At 59.9% G+C, this 15,232-nt stretch overlaps 2 protein-coding genes across 20 annotated transcripts in view; both read right to left on the bottom strand.

Moving 5' to 3' along the window:
• Positions 1-8,285, bottom strand: part of LOC101915904 (microtubule-actin cross-linking factor 1, isoforms 6/7) — a 36,395-nt gene extending 28,110 nt beyond the window's left edge. Inside the window, exons 1-2 of one of the 2 annotated variants that reach the window (XM_055798394.1) lie at positions 8,046-8,285; positions 7,238-7,378 (exon numbers count right to left, since the gene is read on the bottom strand). In XM_055798394.1, coding sequence (XP_055654369.1) covers positions 7,238-7,378; positions 8,046-8,285 — 381 coding nt within the window. Of the gene's footprint in view, positions 1-7,237; positions 7,379-8,045 lie in introns of those variants that run through there. The other variant, XM_055798393.1, reaches the window with a different exon arrangement.
• A 423-nt stretch (positions 8,286-8,708) lies between these two features.
• Positions 8,709-15,232, bottom strand: part of PLEC (plectin) — a 63,609-nt gene continuing 57,085 nt past the window's right edge. For all 18 annotated transcript variants that reach the window (XM_055798381.1, XM_055798379.1, XM_055798392.1 and 15 more), the window contains one exon: positions 8,709-15,044. In XM_055798381.1, the coding sequence (XP_055654356.1) occupies positions 8,709-15,044 (6,336 nt within the window). The remainder of the gene's footprint in view (positions 15,045-15,232) is intronic.

Raw genomic sequence — 15,232 nt, 5'->3', positions numbered from 1 at the left:
GAGTGTGGGCGCTGCCAGAAAGGCGGCAGGAGCAGGAGGCAAAGCTTGAACACAGGTTACGGTGGTGCCATGAAGATGGTGATGACCACAAGACCTGATCAAGGATAGGTTGACCATGTGCCATGATGTTCGCAGGCTCTGCCTGCAAGGGGAAACAGCTGAGGACCGTGGGCTTGATAAAAGGGAAATAAAACTGATTCGATGCAGAAGCAATGGCAGCAGCCCTGTACAAGGCACCGGTAACACAGCTGAGCATCACAGCCAGGTACATGGCAGAAAATGGGGCTGGATGAGGCTGGGGGTCACTGGGAGGAAGCGGTTACCGATGCAGCTGCTGAGGAGGAGCAGCAGGCAGGGCTTTGGTCAGAAACCATGCCAGAAAAAGCAGCAAATTGCTGAGAAGAGGGGAAGCAGAGCCAGGCTGGTGCCTGGTACCTGCTCCTGCAGCCCACCTAGGTCAGGCGTGGCTGTGCACCGAGAGCTGCCGTGCTGTGCCCATCTGTGCTGGCATGCGGGTCACAGCTGCAGGAGCCTCCTCACGGCTGCAGGGTTCAGGGTGCGGGCTGCAGCACACCATTACGGCTCCTTCTGCCGGTGTAACCGAGCAATTTGCTTTATGCCAGCTGCAACCACAAGAGCTGCAGCATCCGGCCCCAGTAAATTTGCATCTCTTGGGCTCATGGTAGTGGCAGGTCCTACCAAACATAGTCAGGGCCCTGGGGATGCACAACAGGACAGGACAAGACCCCTCTGGGATGCAAAGGTGATGTGAGGTCACATCCTGGCAACACTTTGCCTCCCGTAGGCACAAGCCAGGTTCCCAGGGTGGGAGCAAGACCTGGTGCTGGGTGTGCAGGGCAGCAAGTCACAGGGCAAACCGGGGCACGGGGCAAATGAGGTCGTGGGGAAAAGGCAAAGTTTGTCCTTGGCTGCAGAGTTCAGAGCTAAACCAAAGCGCCTGCGAAAGGGGCTGCAAGAAGCAATGAGCTCCCCAGGGATTATGTCTTCCAGACGCAGGGGGATGCTCACCAAGAACATGGTCAGGAAGAGACGGATGTTTGTTCACCCCCCAAAACCTGAGTAAATACAGGAAAAGGACCATATTCCACAGTGCTAGGAAGGGAGTGTAGCAGCCTCTCATTAGCTGAAGTGCCAGCAGGGCATCAGAGATGCTCCCGGGCATGTGCATTCACTGCAGACCCTGCGTGCACGATGCCATATGCTGCAGTGGGGTCCCGCAGCCCCACGTACACTGCAGCTGTGGCTGCTCACCCCTGGAGCTGGCACTGGTGCTCCTCGCCGGCTGGCCAAGCCAAAGGCTGTGGCTCAGCTCCCTCCTCCCCTGGGGACAGGCGAGTGTCCAGGGGAGGGAGCAGGGTGGTGCGGTGGGGGGCACTGAGGCATGAGAGGTCGTGGCAGCTCTGGTGCAGACCGGTGCAATCACTTGCTGTGGTTCTGCAGCACTCCTGCCCCACACCACCGGTCCCGTGTGCCCCACAGGTGAGCCCTCACCCCAGGGCAGGACTACAATGCCTGCAGTGCATGGCACCAGCCCTGCTGCTGGAGCTTGGGCACAGGGAACCCGTGCTGCCGGGGAGCTGGAGGATGCTGCCACAGCTGGGTGGTGGACAATGGCACAGGGAGGCCTGATGACCACAGCGTCTGCAGTGGGCAATGGTCTTTCAGCAACAGAGCCCAAAACCCAGCCCAGGCTGGTGGGGATGGAACCCCAGCTATTGCTGCCAGCCTGTCCCAGACACAGCACGGCATCACACCTGCACAGGCAGGACTGGCCACCTGAGTCCTGGGGACATGCCAAGAGACACCAGACAACGAGAAGCAGCAAACCCCAAACCAGTTCAGGGATGCCCACATGCTTGGTGCTGCCTGTGCTGGCAATGGCAACAGCCATGAGGCTCCCCACAGCTGCCGCCTGCCCCGGCACGTCAGATCTGGAGCAGCCCCCAGCCCCAGCTCAGCTGCCGGCCCGGGACAGCCACCAGGCACAGTGGGCAGCGCCAGCCAGTTACACCCTGGGACATGACAGCCGGAACAAATGGATTTGCAGCTGCCTGACAGCAGCAACGCGGTGCCTCAGGAGGGAGGCACAGGTCCCCACACCACACTGCCCACACGGTCCCACTGGCGGCTGCACATCTCAGAGCACCCCGAGGTTGCTCAGCACCATCGCTATCCCCACCGTGGGCACCCTGGCCATGTGCCCAGCAGCACCACTACCTGCAGAGCTGCCCGGTGCCCGGTGGGATGGGCAACGCAATGGCTGCAGCCCTGGGCCAGGCTCCCCAGCAAGCAGCGCCATCACTCCAGGACCTGCAGCAAGGACAGGGGTGGATTCACCAGCCCAGCTGGCACCAGCCCCTGGCACAGACCACGCTGTGCTCCTTGACGGCACAGAGAAACGCAGGCACATTACTGCGAGGCAGTGCTTGCCCTTGGCCAGTGCACGTCGGGATTTTGCTGGGGAGAGGCAGGGACCCCGCCTGCAGTGAATGGGCTCTGTGCACTGCAGGGATCTCAGGTCCCTGCACTTGTCCCCTAGGCAGCTGATCTCCCTAAAGAAAGGTTTAGTGCCCCAGTGAGGGGGGGGCGTGGGAGAGGCCGGTCCAGCTTTGTGGCTGCTGGGTAAGCTGTACAGAGAGTTCCCAGAGCGGCACACTGCGGGCTGGAGCCAGCAGTGCCCGGGGCGGCAGGCACGCGGAGCTGGCAGCTGGTGTGTGCCAGCAGGGCCAAGCTGGCTGCTGCGGCTCTGCTTGTGACAGCAGCCACAGGTCCCATGTGCCAGGCCACGGTCAGAGGCGGCTACTGCAGGACAGGGCAGTACAGCTGACAGTGCTACCGTTCAGGCAGTGATGGGCAAGCACCCACGCACTTGGGGTGTGAGAACCAGCCTCACAGCAGGGCCATGGCCTGCAGGGTGCCCGGGCACAGCCTGGCTTGGCCACGGCACACCTGGGAGCACCATGTGGTGCATCCACCCGGCAAGTATCCCACCAGTCCCGCCAGACAGGCTATTTGTGGACACCAGTGAGCACCGGGTGGCTGCTCCAGGGGCGAGGGAGCCCTTCCAGGGCTGCCTGACAGCCACGCCAGCGCGCCATTCAGCGCTTCGCCTGCCACTGCCCCGCGGTTTTAACGCTGCGTGACAGTTTAGATTGCAGGGCCTGAAAGGGGAGAACTCTGGCCCATGCATCAGAGGGGCAAGCTAAGCTGCAGTGCGGTAAAAACGGGAATATAATAGAGTTATCCCTCACAATTAGCTTGGCCCAATTACATGCTCACTAGATCGCTGCTGGTGTGCAGTGCAGCTTCATGGCTGCCGACACTGCTCACGGCTGAGCTGCTGCTCCCTCTTGCCTGGTCACCAACCCCCGTCGTTCCTCACACGGCACTCAGCCTCAGCCAGCTGTGCCAAAGCCAGCAGGGTGACAGACACAGGCCTTCTCCGCCACATCGACTCGGAAGGAGTGATGGGACAGGTCAGCGCTGCCAGCCACTGCCACTGCTCTGCCCCAGACCCTGCTCACCCAACCACCCCGGTGTGGCAGACCTGGAGCATCAGCTGCATTCTGCCCCACAGACTCCAGCTGCCCTTGTGACCAGCCCTCCCACCACCCAGAGGTATGGCAGCATGGGGAGTGGGGGCTGTTTTCCCTACATGGCGCATTTCTTCTCCCTGAGCCATCGGCAGTGCTGTGCTGTGTGATTCGGCCTGTGACTGCTTTGAGGACCAGCAAGCAGCGAAGCCACTGCCAGCCCCAGGGCAAATGCCCCACTTGCCACTGTCCTGGCACTGCCACTTGCCGTCACGCTGCCTGTGCCATGCCTGGCTGATGCTGAGCCCTGCCAGATGCTGCTTGTTGGCTCCACACCATTACTGCCATTGCCCATGGGAAGCCAGGCGGCTCTAGGGTGAGCGCATGGGAGGCAGATGCTGCCCATGGGAAGGGGCTTTGGGAGGGAACTGGGGGGTCCCAGGGGATCAGGAAGGTGACGTGAAGCAGTGTGAGACAGCTGGAGGTGAGGGATGCCTGGAGATGGATGAGGAACATCATGCTAGGTGGGAGGACAGACTGTCCCCATGTACCACACAGCTCACCCCACGGCTGGCCCCACGACACCAGGCCGCTGGTGGCCCCACATGCCCAGCAGGCAGCGGGGAGCAGCCAGCCTGGATGCACGGCGTGTCCCTCTCCACCTCACCCTCCTGTGCCCCTTTTCCAGCCACCACGGTGGAATGCCACCATCCCCAGCTCACCCATTGCCCCTGCGGGTGGAGCAGTTCCTGCTCAGCATGAGCCTGGCTCACCCAGCACCCCGCCAGGCCGGGGAGGGTCCCCATGCTGGGGCCAAGGTGGGCACACAGCTGAGGGGTGTGTGGGGAGGGGGGTCCCCTCCAGCAAACAGGTGCTGGTCCCCAGGGATTCGTTCAAGAACTGGGGGGGTTCGCACCCGGGGAAAGGGAGCTGGACCCCACAGATGTTGTGGGTAGGTGGGGGGCTTCTAGCCAGGACCATGGGGTTTAGCCCTGGATGCAGAGGGGTCTCAGGGATCTTATGAGGCTTGTGGGAAGTGTCCAACCTTGAGGGGGGATCAAGAAGTTGGAGGGTGGGATCAGGGAGTTATCTGAGGTGGAGCACAGACCTGGGCTGCCTGTGCCCTCCCCAGGGAGCCATCCTCACTGTCGCCCCATGGAGCCATCCCGAGTCACAGCAGCCTGTCCATCCCAGCACAGGGGATGCACGTCCCCCACAACCCCTCCACCCCAGCTGTGTCCAACGGCCACGTCCTGCTGCAGGCTGGCCAGCAGGGAGGGACGCCACTGCTAATTGCAGACACACAATGCAATTAACGTGCTCCCAAGCTGCTGCCATCTGTCCCGGCCAGCCTGGGCTCCCTACCCAGGTGCCGACACACTCAGCTGCTCCCAGCACAGTCCCGCTGCTCCCAGGCAGACTCCCACTGGCCTCAAGACATTGCACGGGTCCCGCGAGGTCCCACGCAGCTCCGGTGCTCCCGGCATGGTGCCTGGTGGGAGGCACTGCCACAGGACGAGCCTCCTGGCTCAGGGAGTCCCAACCTGGACAGAGCAGTGGCACGTGGCTCACAGCACTGGAAAAGGCTCCTTGAGCCGTCCAAGCCAGCGCCAGTGAACCTCTGCGTGGGCGTCTGTGCTGACGTCTCCCAGGTTTTCCCAGGCTGCCCCTAACAAACCCCGCTGGGGCCGCCACCAGCTGGCTGCCCGACCAGCTTGCCCTTCTCCCTCACCATCATCCCAGCCACAACGGCTCCAGCACTGCCAGGCTAAGGGAGTGCCCACGGCGCACTGCCCGCTCCGTGCAGAGGCACCCGCAGGTACAGCCCCAGCCCAGCAGCAGCACATGTTGGCACAGCATATGAGCGCCCTGGCGGACAGCAAGCCCGGAGCCCGGCTGCCAGAGGGATGGATCAGTCCCTGTGCAAAGGACACAGCTTCAGAAGCCTCCACACCACCAGCAGTGCCTGCTTGCTGCTGCTCCCTGTCCCCAAAACTGGGGACCCACCAGCATGAGGCTGCAGCCTCCCAGCACAGGAGAGACCCCAGCCCCGCTACACCCACACACACCACTGCCCATCCAGGGCAGCTGGGCAGCTCTGGGGACAGTCCCGGTGACAACCCCACAGCCCTGCTCCGTGCTCAGCAGCACAGGGCTGGGGGGATGCCCAGGCACAGCAGCGCATGAGGCCAGCACAATGGTGCAGTGCTTGCACCAGGAGCTGGTCAGACCTCCAGCGCCCCAGCACGCTCCACCATGACCCGCAGCGGCACACGGCCTGGACAGCACGGCCCGTGGCACGGAGGCGTGGGAGGTGACTGGCAGCCCCTAGCCTGCACCTACAGTGGCGAGGCCGGGGCATGGCCACCGGTGGGGAGCAGCGAGGGCGAACAGACCACGCGGAGCTGCCGGCTGGTTTCATAGGATCTCTTTTACTGACCTCGCTGGGGAGAGCCATGGGTCCATACTGCATGTTTTACAAACACTTCACGGTATATACAAGTCAGGTTTTAGTGTTTTGCCCCCAAAAAGAGATGCTTTTGGATTATCGATCAGCCCCTGCTGCCCTGATGAGAAATGACTGGGAAATCAGGGGAGCACAGGGCCCCGACGGAGCGGGAGCCCTGGCTCAGGCTGGGCTACAGTACAGTTGCCCACATTAGCATGTCATGCAAAAGCAAAACTGGATAATGAGAATAATAATAACGAATGCTGAGGAATAACATGACTCGATTTACACGTGGCAAATGAGAGCAGGCAGAAAAGAGGAGAGGTGCTGTGGAGATCCGTGGGCGAGCCATGGCACTGTGCCAGGCGGCTCTCCCTGGGAAGGAGGGGGTGCACCTCAGGCATGCTGGCATGGGGCAAGGGGAGGGCCAGGCGACCGCACGGGTGCCTCTCGGGGGGACCGGGTCAGCCAGGACAATTGTGGGGGCTTTGGCGCCAACAGCCCGAGCCGGCACGGCCCCTCCGCTGCATCACTTATTGCTTCAGCCCCTGGCCGGGGCCCTGGTGGAGCGTGGCATGGCAGGGGGACGGGGGGCTGTGTGCTGCCAGGGGGCAGGGGCAGCGGGTGGGCCAGGGCACCCCGCTGCTGGTGGGGGGGCTCCGGTGCTGCAGGGCAGCCCCCACACCCAGGCAGCGTGGCCCCCAGTCTCTGCCCGGGGACTCTGGCAAGTGCAAAGGGAGAGGGAGCACGTCCCAGTGTCCTCAAATGCGGTCCCACTTGCCCCGGGACGGGGGTACGGGCTCCGTGGCAGCGGTGAGGGGAGTTGGGATGGACATCCAGCAACACTAAAACAAAGCGAACAGAAAAGATGGGATGAGACAGGGAGACTGGTCCATGAGATGAAGCCATTGAGCCCAGCCGGCAGCGCTGCGCACCCGCCCTGCACCAGCCTGCTCACCCCCACGCTGCCTCGGCGAGCCACAACTCCTAACCAGGGCCAGCCCTCCCGCAGCCGGAGCAGCTGGGTGCAGCCGTGGCTGAAAAGCCTTCACCATGGGCAAGTGTAGCCCAAACTGCACATGGGAGGAAAACGATACCCCCACTGGACATCTCAGCGTCACCGCTGGGAGAGCGCAGTACCCAGCCAAAGCCCCAGCATCAGCCCCGCCAGCCCCGGCAGGGAACGGCAGGGAACCCCGGCTCCAAAGAGTGAGACTGGAAAGGTTGGCATTACCTGTGCTGGTGAGCACGGCCGAGGAGCTGCCGCGTCCCGGGCTCCCCTCAAGCCCATCCACGACTTGCTGACGTCGGAGACCCAGCTAAGGAACTCACCCAGCGGCAAGGGGACTTCTTTGGTGGGACTGGAAAAAGATGTCTGCCAGAGAGAGAGTGCGTTATTGCGGGTGAAGGGAAGGGGAGGAAAACCAAGAGGAAAGGAGTTACCACGAGGAAGAAAAGAAGAGTCCGGCTTTACAGAGATCCGCCTCTTTTCTAACACAAGAGCACACCAGGCTGCTTCAGCGTCCCATGACCCACCCTGTGCTCAGAGGGTCCCATGGCCTCCGCACCCCTCAAGAAGGTCTGGAGAACCCCCGTGGCAAGGTGGAGGGACGCATGGCCAGGCAGTGGCTGGGGTCTGGGCGCAGGAACCGCGCACGGAGCCAGGCTGATTTTGGCAGCGCAGGGCTCTGCTGAGCTCAGGCACGGGCTCTGGTGAAGGCCTGTCAATTCGTTAAGCTACATGAGTGTTAAGAAATCAACCTTGTGCGGAGCACTTCCCAGATACACGGAGAGACAGACAGACAGACAGACAGGCAGACAGACAGGCAGGCAGCAGCAGGTGCGGCCGCCAGCTGGCTGCGACACGAGCCACGTGGGCAGGGAGAGCCAAGCATGGCTGGTGTGTCCCAGCGAGCAGGCGGGCGGGCTGGCGGAGGTGGCAGTGGACACGCAGCAAAGCCCCTCGGTGGGCGAAGCGGCGGAGCGGAGGCAGGTCCCTCCGCATGGCGCGGAAGCACCGGGCAGCATCAGCGCGCACTTACGGTCGGGGCACCGGCTCCGCGGTGCGGTGGTGGGGTTGTGCCAGGAGGCCAAGCTGGGGAGTTGGGGCAGCTTGGGAGCCAGGGTGCAGAGCCCCCTCCTTGCCATGCTGAGGGTGGGTGGAAGGGGTCCAGGCAACAGTTCTGGGGCCGGTGCAGAGTGTCTGGCTGTCCGGCACCGAGCAGCGGGGAGCCCACGGTGTCCTCCTCTGTCCTGCCAGCATGCCGGCTGTGGTGCACCATGGGAACAGGGTCCTCTCCTCCTTTGGGGTGCAGGGGATGAAGCCGGTAGGGTTAATTACAAAAGAGTCACTAAGTGGTTAGATCAAAAAGACTGAACTGTTTTCCTGTTTTCTGGCTCTGCCTAGCCATGTCCGAGCAGCTAAGTGGGACCGGCTCTGCAGAGGACAGGAACAGCAGCAGGCTCCCGGGGCAGCAGATCTGGGAGGGTAGTGTGTTTTCTCTCTCATCTCTTAATATACAAATACTGTCAGAACAATTGTATATATTAATATATTAGTCTAGTCTTTTTGGTTAAACTTTAGGCACTGCTTTGGAAGAAAAATGGAGTTTAAAAATTAAAAAAAATACTAGTGATTAGCCAGCAGTGTTGCCACATGCGGAGCAGGCGAGGTGGTGGGTTCCTCGGGCAGGGGCCGGCAGGTTTCACGCCACGCGGAGCAGGGGCCCACACAGCCCGAGGTGCTCCCTGCTCGCCTCCGGCCCACAGCGACTGCTTGCGAGGGACAAGGCAAGGGTGAGGGCAGCCACCTCCACGGCACTCTGGGGACCCATGGCGTATCTGCGCCCAAAACTCGAGGAAGAGTAGGAGGAGGAAGAGAAGGTCATGGAGAAGCCAGAACCGGTGGCGTCGAAGCTACCTCGCCTGGAGCCCGACCGGGACCCAGTCCGGGAGCCTGACCGTGAGCCAGAGGTGGAGCCAGCACTGCTGACATTGTAGGGGCTGTAGTAGCCCTTGCTCGACTGGGAGGAAGCCTCCAGCAGCCGCAGGCCAGTCCCATCCTCGATCATGCTGCGGTCCATTGCGTCCTTGTAGGAGATCTTGAGCTTGGTTTTGGGGCAGGTGAGATACTTGGAGTAGGTGTTCACATCCCGCAGCTTCTGGGCTGTGCGTGTGTCGATGGTGCCTTTCTGCAGAGCCTCATCCAAGGAGACACGGCCCTCAACATCGGGCTCGATCAGGCCCCCCGTCAGGTACTGCACCTCCAGGAAGCGCTGCCCGGCCTCGTAGTACAGCCAGCCCTTCTTCAGGGCCTGGGCTGCCGACATCTTCGTCTTGGTCCGCGGGTCCTCAAAGCCGTAGAAGGCCTTCTGTGCCAGGTTGATGCGGTCCACCATGATCTTGTCAACCAGACCCTTGTTCACTGCATCAGCAACGGAGCACTTATCCCCGGTGTTGGGGTCAATGATGCCCCCGGTGCATGCCTGGGCTTCCAGCAGCCTCTGCCCCGTGATGTTGTCCACGAGGTTGCGGCGCATCGCCTCTGTGATGGAGACCTTCTCCAGAGTGTCCGTGTCCAGGATGCCTGCCACTGGCCCAGTCTCCTCAGTTGGGTCGCTCCACATGGATATCTGCGTTCGCGTTGGGGCTGGGCTGACGGTGTAGGAGGAGGATGATCCCACAGAGGATGACCGTGACCGGAAGCCGCTCATGTTGCCAGAGAGCATGTCTGCGAACTCGGTGATGGAAAGGGTGCCTGAGCGGTACTGGTCCAGGGCTGACTGGTCAATCAGGCCCTTGCTGATAGCATCATCAATGTCATACTGGCGTCCCGAGCGCCTGTCAATGATCATCGACTTCACCACACCGTCAGAGGAGGAGGTGGTGATCTCCTCCCACTCGCATTCCTGTTCTGACAGCTCCAGGTAGGTCTGGTGGTCGATGAGGCCCTTGCGATAGGCTTCGTACACGGACATCTCCTTGCCTGTCTCTGGGTCAACAATCACCACCCTGCGCTTGCGGACGGAGGACTTGGAAGAGGTCTTCCTCTCCCGCTTCTTCTCCTTCAGGGGCAGGAGGCAGAGGCCGGTCTCTGGGTCAGTGATGCATCGCTCCATGAGCTGCAGGTAGGTGAGGTTCTCCTCCGTGTTGGGGTCGAAGAAGCCCTTGGTGTCATCGCTGGGATCCAGCAGGATCTCATTCATCTCCTCGTCAAAGAGGCCCCTCTTGTAGGCAATCTCCACAGGGAGGCGGTGGCTTTCCTCAGGATCAATTATACCTCCTGTAGCAATCTGGGCCTCAAGCAGGCGGATCCCATGGTCCTTCAGGATCAGACCCTTCTTCATGGCCTGGAATAGGGAGATGAGCTTGCCAGAGTAGGGATCCCGGTAGCCAGTGACCGCTCTCTCAGCGGAGAGCAACTTGTCCTTGAACTCAGGACCCACAATGCCCATCCGCACAGCTTCCTCCACTGTCAGTTTGAGGCCCTTGATGGGGTCAATCACGTACCCTGTGGCTGCCTGTGCCTCCAGGAGCTCAAATGCGGTGCCTGGCCTGATGATACCCTTCTTCATGGCCTGGTACACAGACAGCCGCTCCTTTGTGGAGTCCACAAAGACACCAGCAATGCAGCTGGTGCCCTCCAGGAACTTCTTCAGGTTCTTAGAGACCTCTTCGATGGAAGTGAGGCCCTCCTGGAGGCGCTGGGCAGTGGCTTCGTCCATCACCTGTGAACGAACCAGCTCCTCCACCGTGATCTGCTTCCGCAGCCCCCGGAAGGTGAGCTTCCTTGTGTCACAGAGTGGGAGCAGGAGGAGCCCAGTGTTCTCATCCTTTCGGCACCGTTTCAGGAGCTGTGTGTAGCTGAGCTTCTCCTCCGTGGAGGGGTCCACATAGCTTCGCACCTCGCTGGGCTCAGACAGCATGTCATATGTGTCCTTATTGATGAAGCCCCGCTGATAAGCGACCTCCAGGGGCAGATGGAAGCCCAGGTGCGGGTCAATGATGCCACCAGTGGCTATCTGGGCATCCAGGAGCTTTAGGGCCTCTTCGCTAGGAATGAGGTCTTTCTTCATGGCCTGGAAGATAGAAATCTTCTGTTCACTGTATGGGTCTCTGTAACCAGTCACGGCCCTCTCTGCGGACAGGAGCCGGTCATGGATTTCGGGCCCCACCACACCTTTCCTGACCGCTTCATCAACAGTCAGCATCTCATTCTTTGTGGGGTCAATCATGAAACCGGTGGCAGCCTGGGCCTCTAGGAGGGAGCGGGCCACCTCAGAGTTGATCAGCCCCTTCTTCAGTGCCTGGTAGATACTGAGCTTCTGCTTGGAAGAAGGGATGTAGATGCCAGCCACACAGCCCGACCCGTAGAGGTACTTCCAGACAGTTTCCACATCCAGGAGCTCCCGGAAGGTTTTGGAGCCCTGCTTCAGCAGGTTGTAGATGTCTAGAGAGATGATCTTGGCCTCATAAAGGTCCTCAGCTGTGATGCGGCGCCGGACATAGTCATAGGATGTAAGATTCTGCTGCCGGATGATCTCAGTCTTCTCAATGATCTCAATAATGATGATGATCATACGCTCCTTGGACACACGGCCTGACTGGAACTCCTCCATGAGCTGCTTCCGCTGCTCCTCAGGCAGCAGGTCTGAGTGCATGATCTCCCACAGCGACATGGAGGAGCCTGCCCTGCTGCCCACGGGGATGTCCACCTGTGTCTCCTCAAACACCTTCCGTGTCTCTGCCTCTGTGTACACCTGGGTGGTCTCCACCACTGCAGGCTTCTCAGGCTCCCGCAGAGGCAGCAGATACAGGCCCGTCTCAGGATCCTCAATGCACTTCTCCTTCAGCTGCTTGTAGGTGAGGTTCTCATGGGTGTTGGGGTCGAAGAAGCCCTTGGTGTCATCAGTGGGGTCAGAGAGGGTTTGATTCATTTCCTCATCAAAATAGCCCCGCTTGTAGGCCACCTCCACGGGGAGACGGTGGCTATTGACAGGGTCAATGATGCCACCAGTAGCAATCTGGGCCTCGAGCAGGCGGATGCCGTGCTCCTTGACAATAAGTCCTTTCTTCATGGCCTGGAAGAGGGAGATGGTGTTGCCCGAGTAAGGGTCCTTGTATCCAGTGACAGCCTTCTCGGCAGACAGCAGCTTCTCATGCAGTTCAGGCCCAACGACACCAGCCTTCACCGCCTCATTGACATACAGTTTCCGGTTCTTCACAGGGTCAATCAAGAACCCGGTCGCCGCCTGGGCCTCCAGGAGGACCACAGCAGTGCTGGGCCTCAGCAGGTTCCTCTTCATGGCCTCGTAGATGTTCAGCTTCTCCTTGGTTGCCTCCACATAGACGCCAGCAATGCAGTCACTGCCATGCAGGAATTGCCTCACCGCATCTGTCTCAGAGAGGTCCTTCACTGATTTCTTGCCTTCCTTCAGCTGCTCATACTGGGCTTTGCTGATGATGCGGGACTCCACCAGCTCACTGGCAGGTACAGGTGCCCGGAGACCACTGAAGGTCAGCTTCTCCTGCTTTTTGGTCTCTGCCTCCTCAATGATGGTGATCACGATCTTGATGATCTTCTCGATGGTCACCTTCCCGGTCTTGTACTGTCGGAGGAGCTCCCGCCTGTGCTCCTCCGTGAAGTACTCGGAGTGGATCAGCTCCCAGATGGTCATTGTCTGGCCCTTCATGCTGCCTACTGGGACCTCTACAGTCGCCTTGTCAAAGCACTCCTTCGCCTGGCTGTCTGTGTAGACCTCCTCCTGCTGCGACTGGATGGCTTTGTCTGACAGAGGCAGCAGGCAGAAGCCCGTCTGCTTGTCACGGTGGCACTTCTTCTGCAGCTGGGCATAGGTGAGGTGCTCTTGGGTGTTGGGACAATAGAAAGCCTTGGCATCATCTCGGAACTCAGTCAGAGCCTCATTTATCTCTGGATCAAAGTAGCCCCGCTTGTAGGCGACCTCGAGTGGGAGCCGGTGGCTGTTCACAGGATCGATGATGCCTCCAGTGGCAAGCTGGACGTCCAGCAGACGAACCCCTGTATCGCTGGGGATGAGGCCCTTCCTGAGTGCTTGGAAGAGGGAAACCGTCTGGCCTGTATAGGGATCCTTGTAGCCAGTCACTGCCTTCTCTGCAGACAGCAGCTTCTCATGAAACTCTGGCCCCACCACCTCAGCCTTCACTGCCTCATCAACAGAGAACAGCTTGTTTCTCACAGGGTCGATGATGAAGCCGGTAGCAGCCTGTGCTTCCAGCAGGGACAGGGCAATCTCTGGCTTCAGCAGGTTTCTCTTCAGGGCGTCATAGAAGGTGAGCTTCTGGCCAGTGGACTCCACTAGGACACCAGCAATGGCATCCGTGCCCTTCAGGTACTGCCGCACAGACTCCATCTCCGCCACATCCTTCACAGACTTCTTGCCCTGATGCAGCTGGTTGTAGAGGTCCTTGTTGATGATTTTGCTTTCCAGCAGCTCAGCAGCAGGCACAGGGGCCCGGAGGCCCTCAAAGCACATCTGGCTCTTTTTCTCGCTTTCCTCCACAACTGTGATGATGATCTTAATGATCTTCTCCACTGTGATCTTGCCAGTCCTGTACTGCTGGATCAGGTCGCGCCTTTGGTCCTCAGTGAAGTATTCAGAGTTGATGATCTCCCAGATGGTCACTGTCTTCCCTTGGAACTTGCCAAACGGTGCTGTCACCGTGGCCTTCTTAAAGACATCCTTAGCTTCTTTGTCGGTGTAGACCAGCTCTCTTGTTTTAGCTGCCTGGTCAGTGAGTGGCAGGAGACACAGCCCTGTGTCTGGGTCAGTCACGCACCGCTCCATGAGCTGCAAGTAGGTGAGGTTCTCCTGTGTGTTGGGGTCAAAGAAGCCCTTGGTATCATCGCTGGGGTCAGAGAGGACCTGGTTGATCTCCTCGTTGAAGTAGCCCCGCTTGTAGGCAGCTTCTACAGGCAGGCGGTGGCTGTGCACGGGGTCGATGATGCCACCAGTGGCAATCTGGGCCTCAAGCAGGCGAATGCCGTGCTCCTTGACAATGAGCTCCTTCTTCATGGCCTGGAAGAGGGAGATCTTGTCGCCCGTGTAAGGATCCTTGTAGCCAGTTACTGCCCGTTCAGCAGACAGCATCTTATTGTGCAGTTCTGGGCCAATCACGCCCTCTCTCACCGCCTCATTCACCGAGAGCCTCACATTTCGCACAGGGTCAATTATGAAGCCGGAGGCAGCCTGCGCTTCCAGGAGAACCAGCGCAGTGCCTGGGCTGAGCAGCTTCTTCTTCATGGCTTCATAGATGCTCATCTTTTGATTGGTGGGTTTGATTAGCAAACCAGCAATGCTGCTGTTGCCCTGCAGGTACTTCTTGATGTCTTCCCGCTGTGAGAGCTCGCCAACACTCACAACACCCTTCACCAACTTGTCTAAGCTCTCCTTGCTCAAAATGCCAGCATCAGCCAACTTCTCTGCAGATACCTTCTGACGGATGCCATCAAACGCAAACTCTGGCTCCCCATTCTGTGCTAAGCCATCCACTGCATCTCTGCCATTGGGCACAGCTTTGATATCCAGCAGCTGCGTTGCTGTAACCGTGGCCTCCTCGGGCAGGTCATCTGTCTGGATCATGATCTCTCGTGTCTGGGCCAGGGCAGCCTTGTACTCCTCCTGCATCTGCTCAAGCCTCTCCCTAAGCTTCTTGTTCTCCTCCTCCAGGAGTTTCTCCTGCTGCTGTCGCTGTTTCTCCAGCTGCTGCAGCTCCTCCTGCTTGTGCCGGACGTTTTCCTCTGCTTCTTTCTGATGTTTCTTGGCTTCGTCCAGCATGGCTTTCAGCTGCTGCTTCTCCTGCTCCATCTCCTTCTGCTGACGCTCCTGCTCCGCCTTCAGGTTCTGGGCTTTGTTCACCTCATCTTTGAAGAGCTTCTCCAGCTTCATTTTCTCCTCCTCGATGAACCTCTCCTTCTGCAACAGGGCATCCTTCTCTGTCAGGAAGGTCTGCTGGAGGAGCTGTGTCTCCTGACGGAGCTGTGCCTCCTGGGCCACCTGCATCTGGGGTGGAAGAGAGAACAGCATGGTCAGAAGGCACTGTATGCCCACGAGGGCAGGGCTGGTGGGACTGCAGGGGCAGGCTGGGGCAGGAGGACAGGCAGCAGGGCTGGCACTGGGCTGGCAGGGCTGCAGAGTCACCCAACCGCTCTGCTGTGTCAGATAAAGAGTTAAGGGAGCTGGGGTTAGGG

The sequence above is a fragment of the Falco peregrinus genome, chromosome 3, assembly GCF_023634155.1.
Source record: "Falco peregrinus isolate bFalPer1 chromosome 3, bFalPer1.pri, whole genome shotgun sequence".
Classification (NCBI taxonomy): Eukaryota; Metazoa; Chordata; class Aves; order Falconiformes; family Falconidae; genus Falco; species Falco peregrinus.
This window is presented reverse-complemented; position numbering and strand designations above follow the sequence as displayed.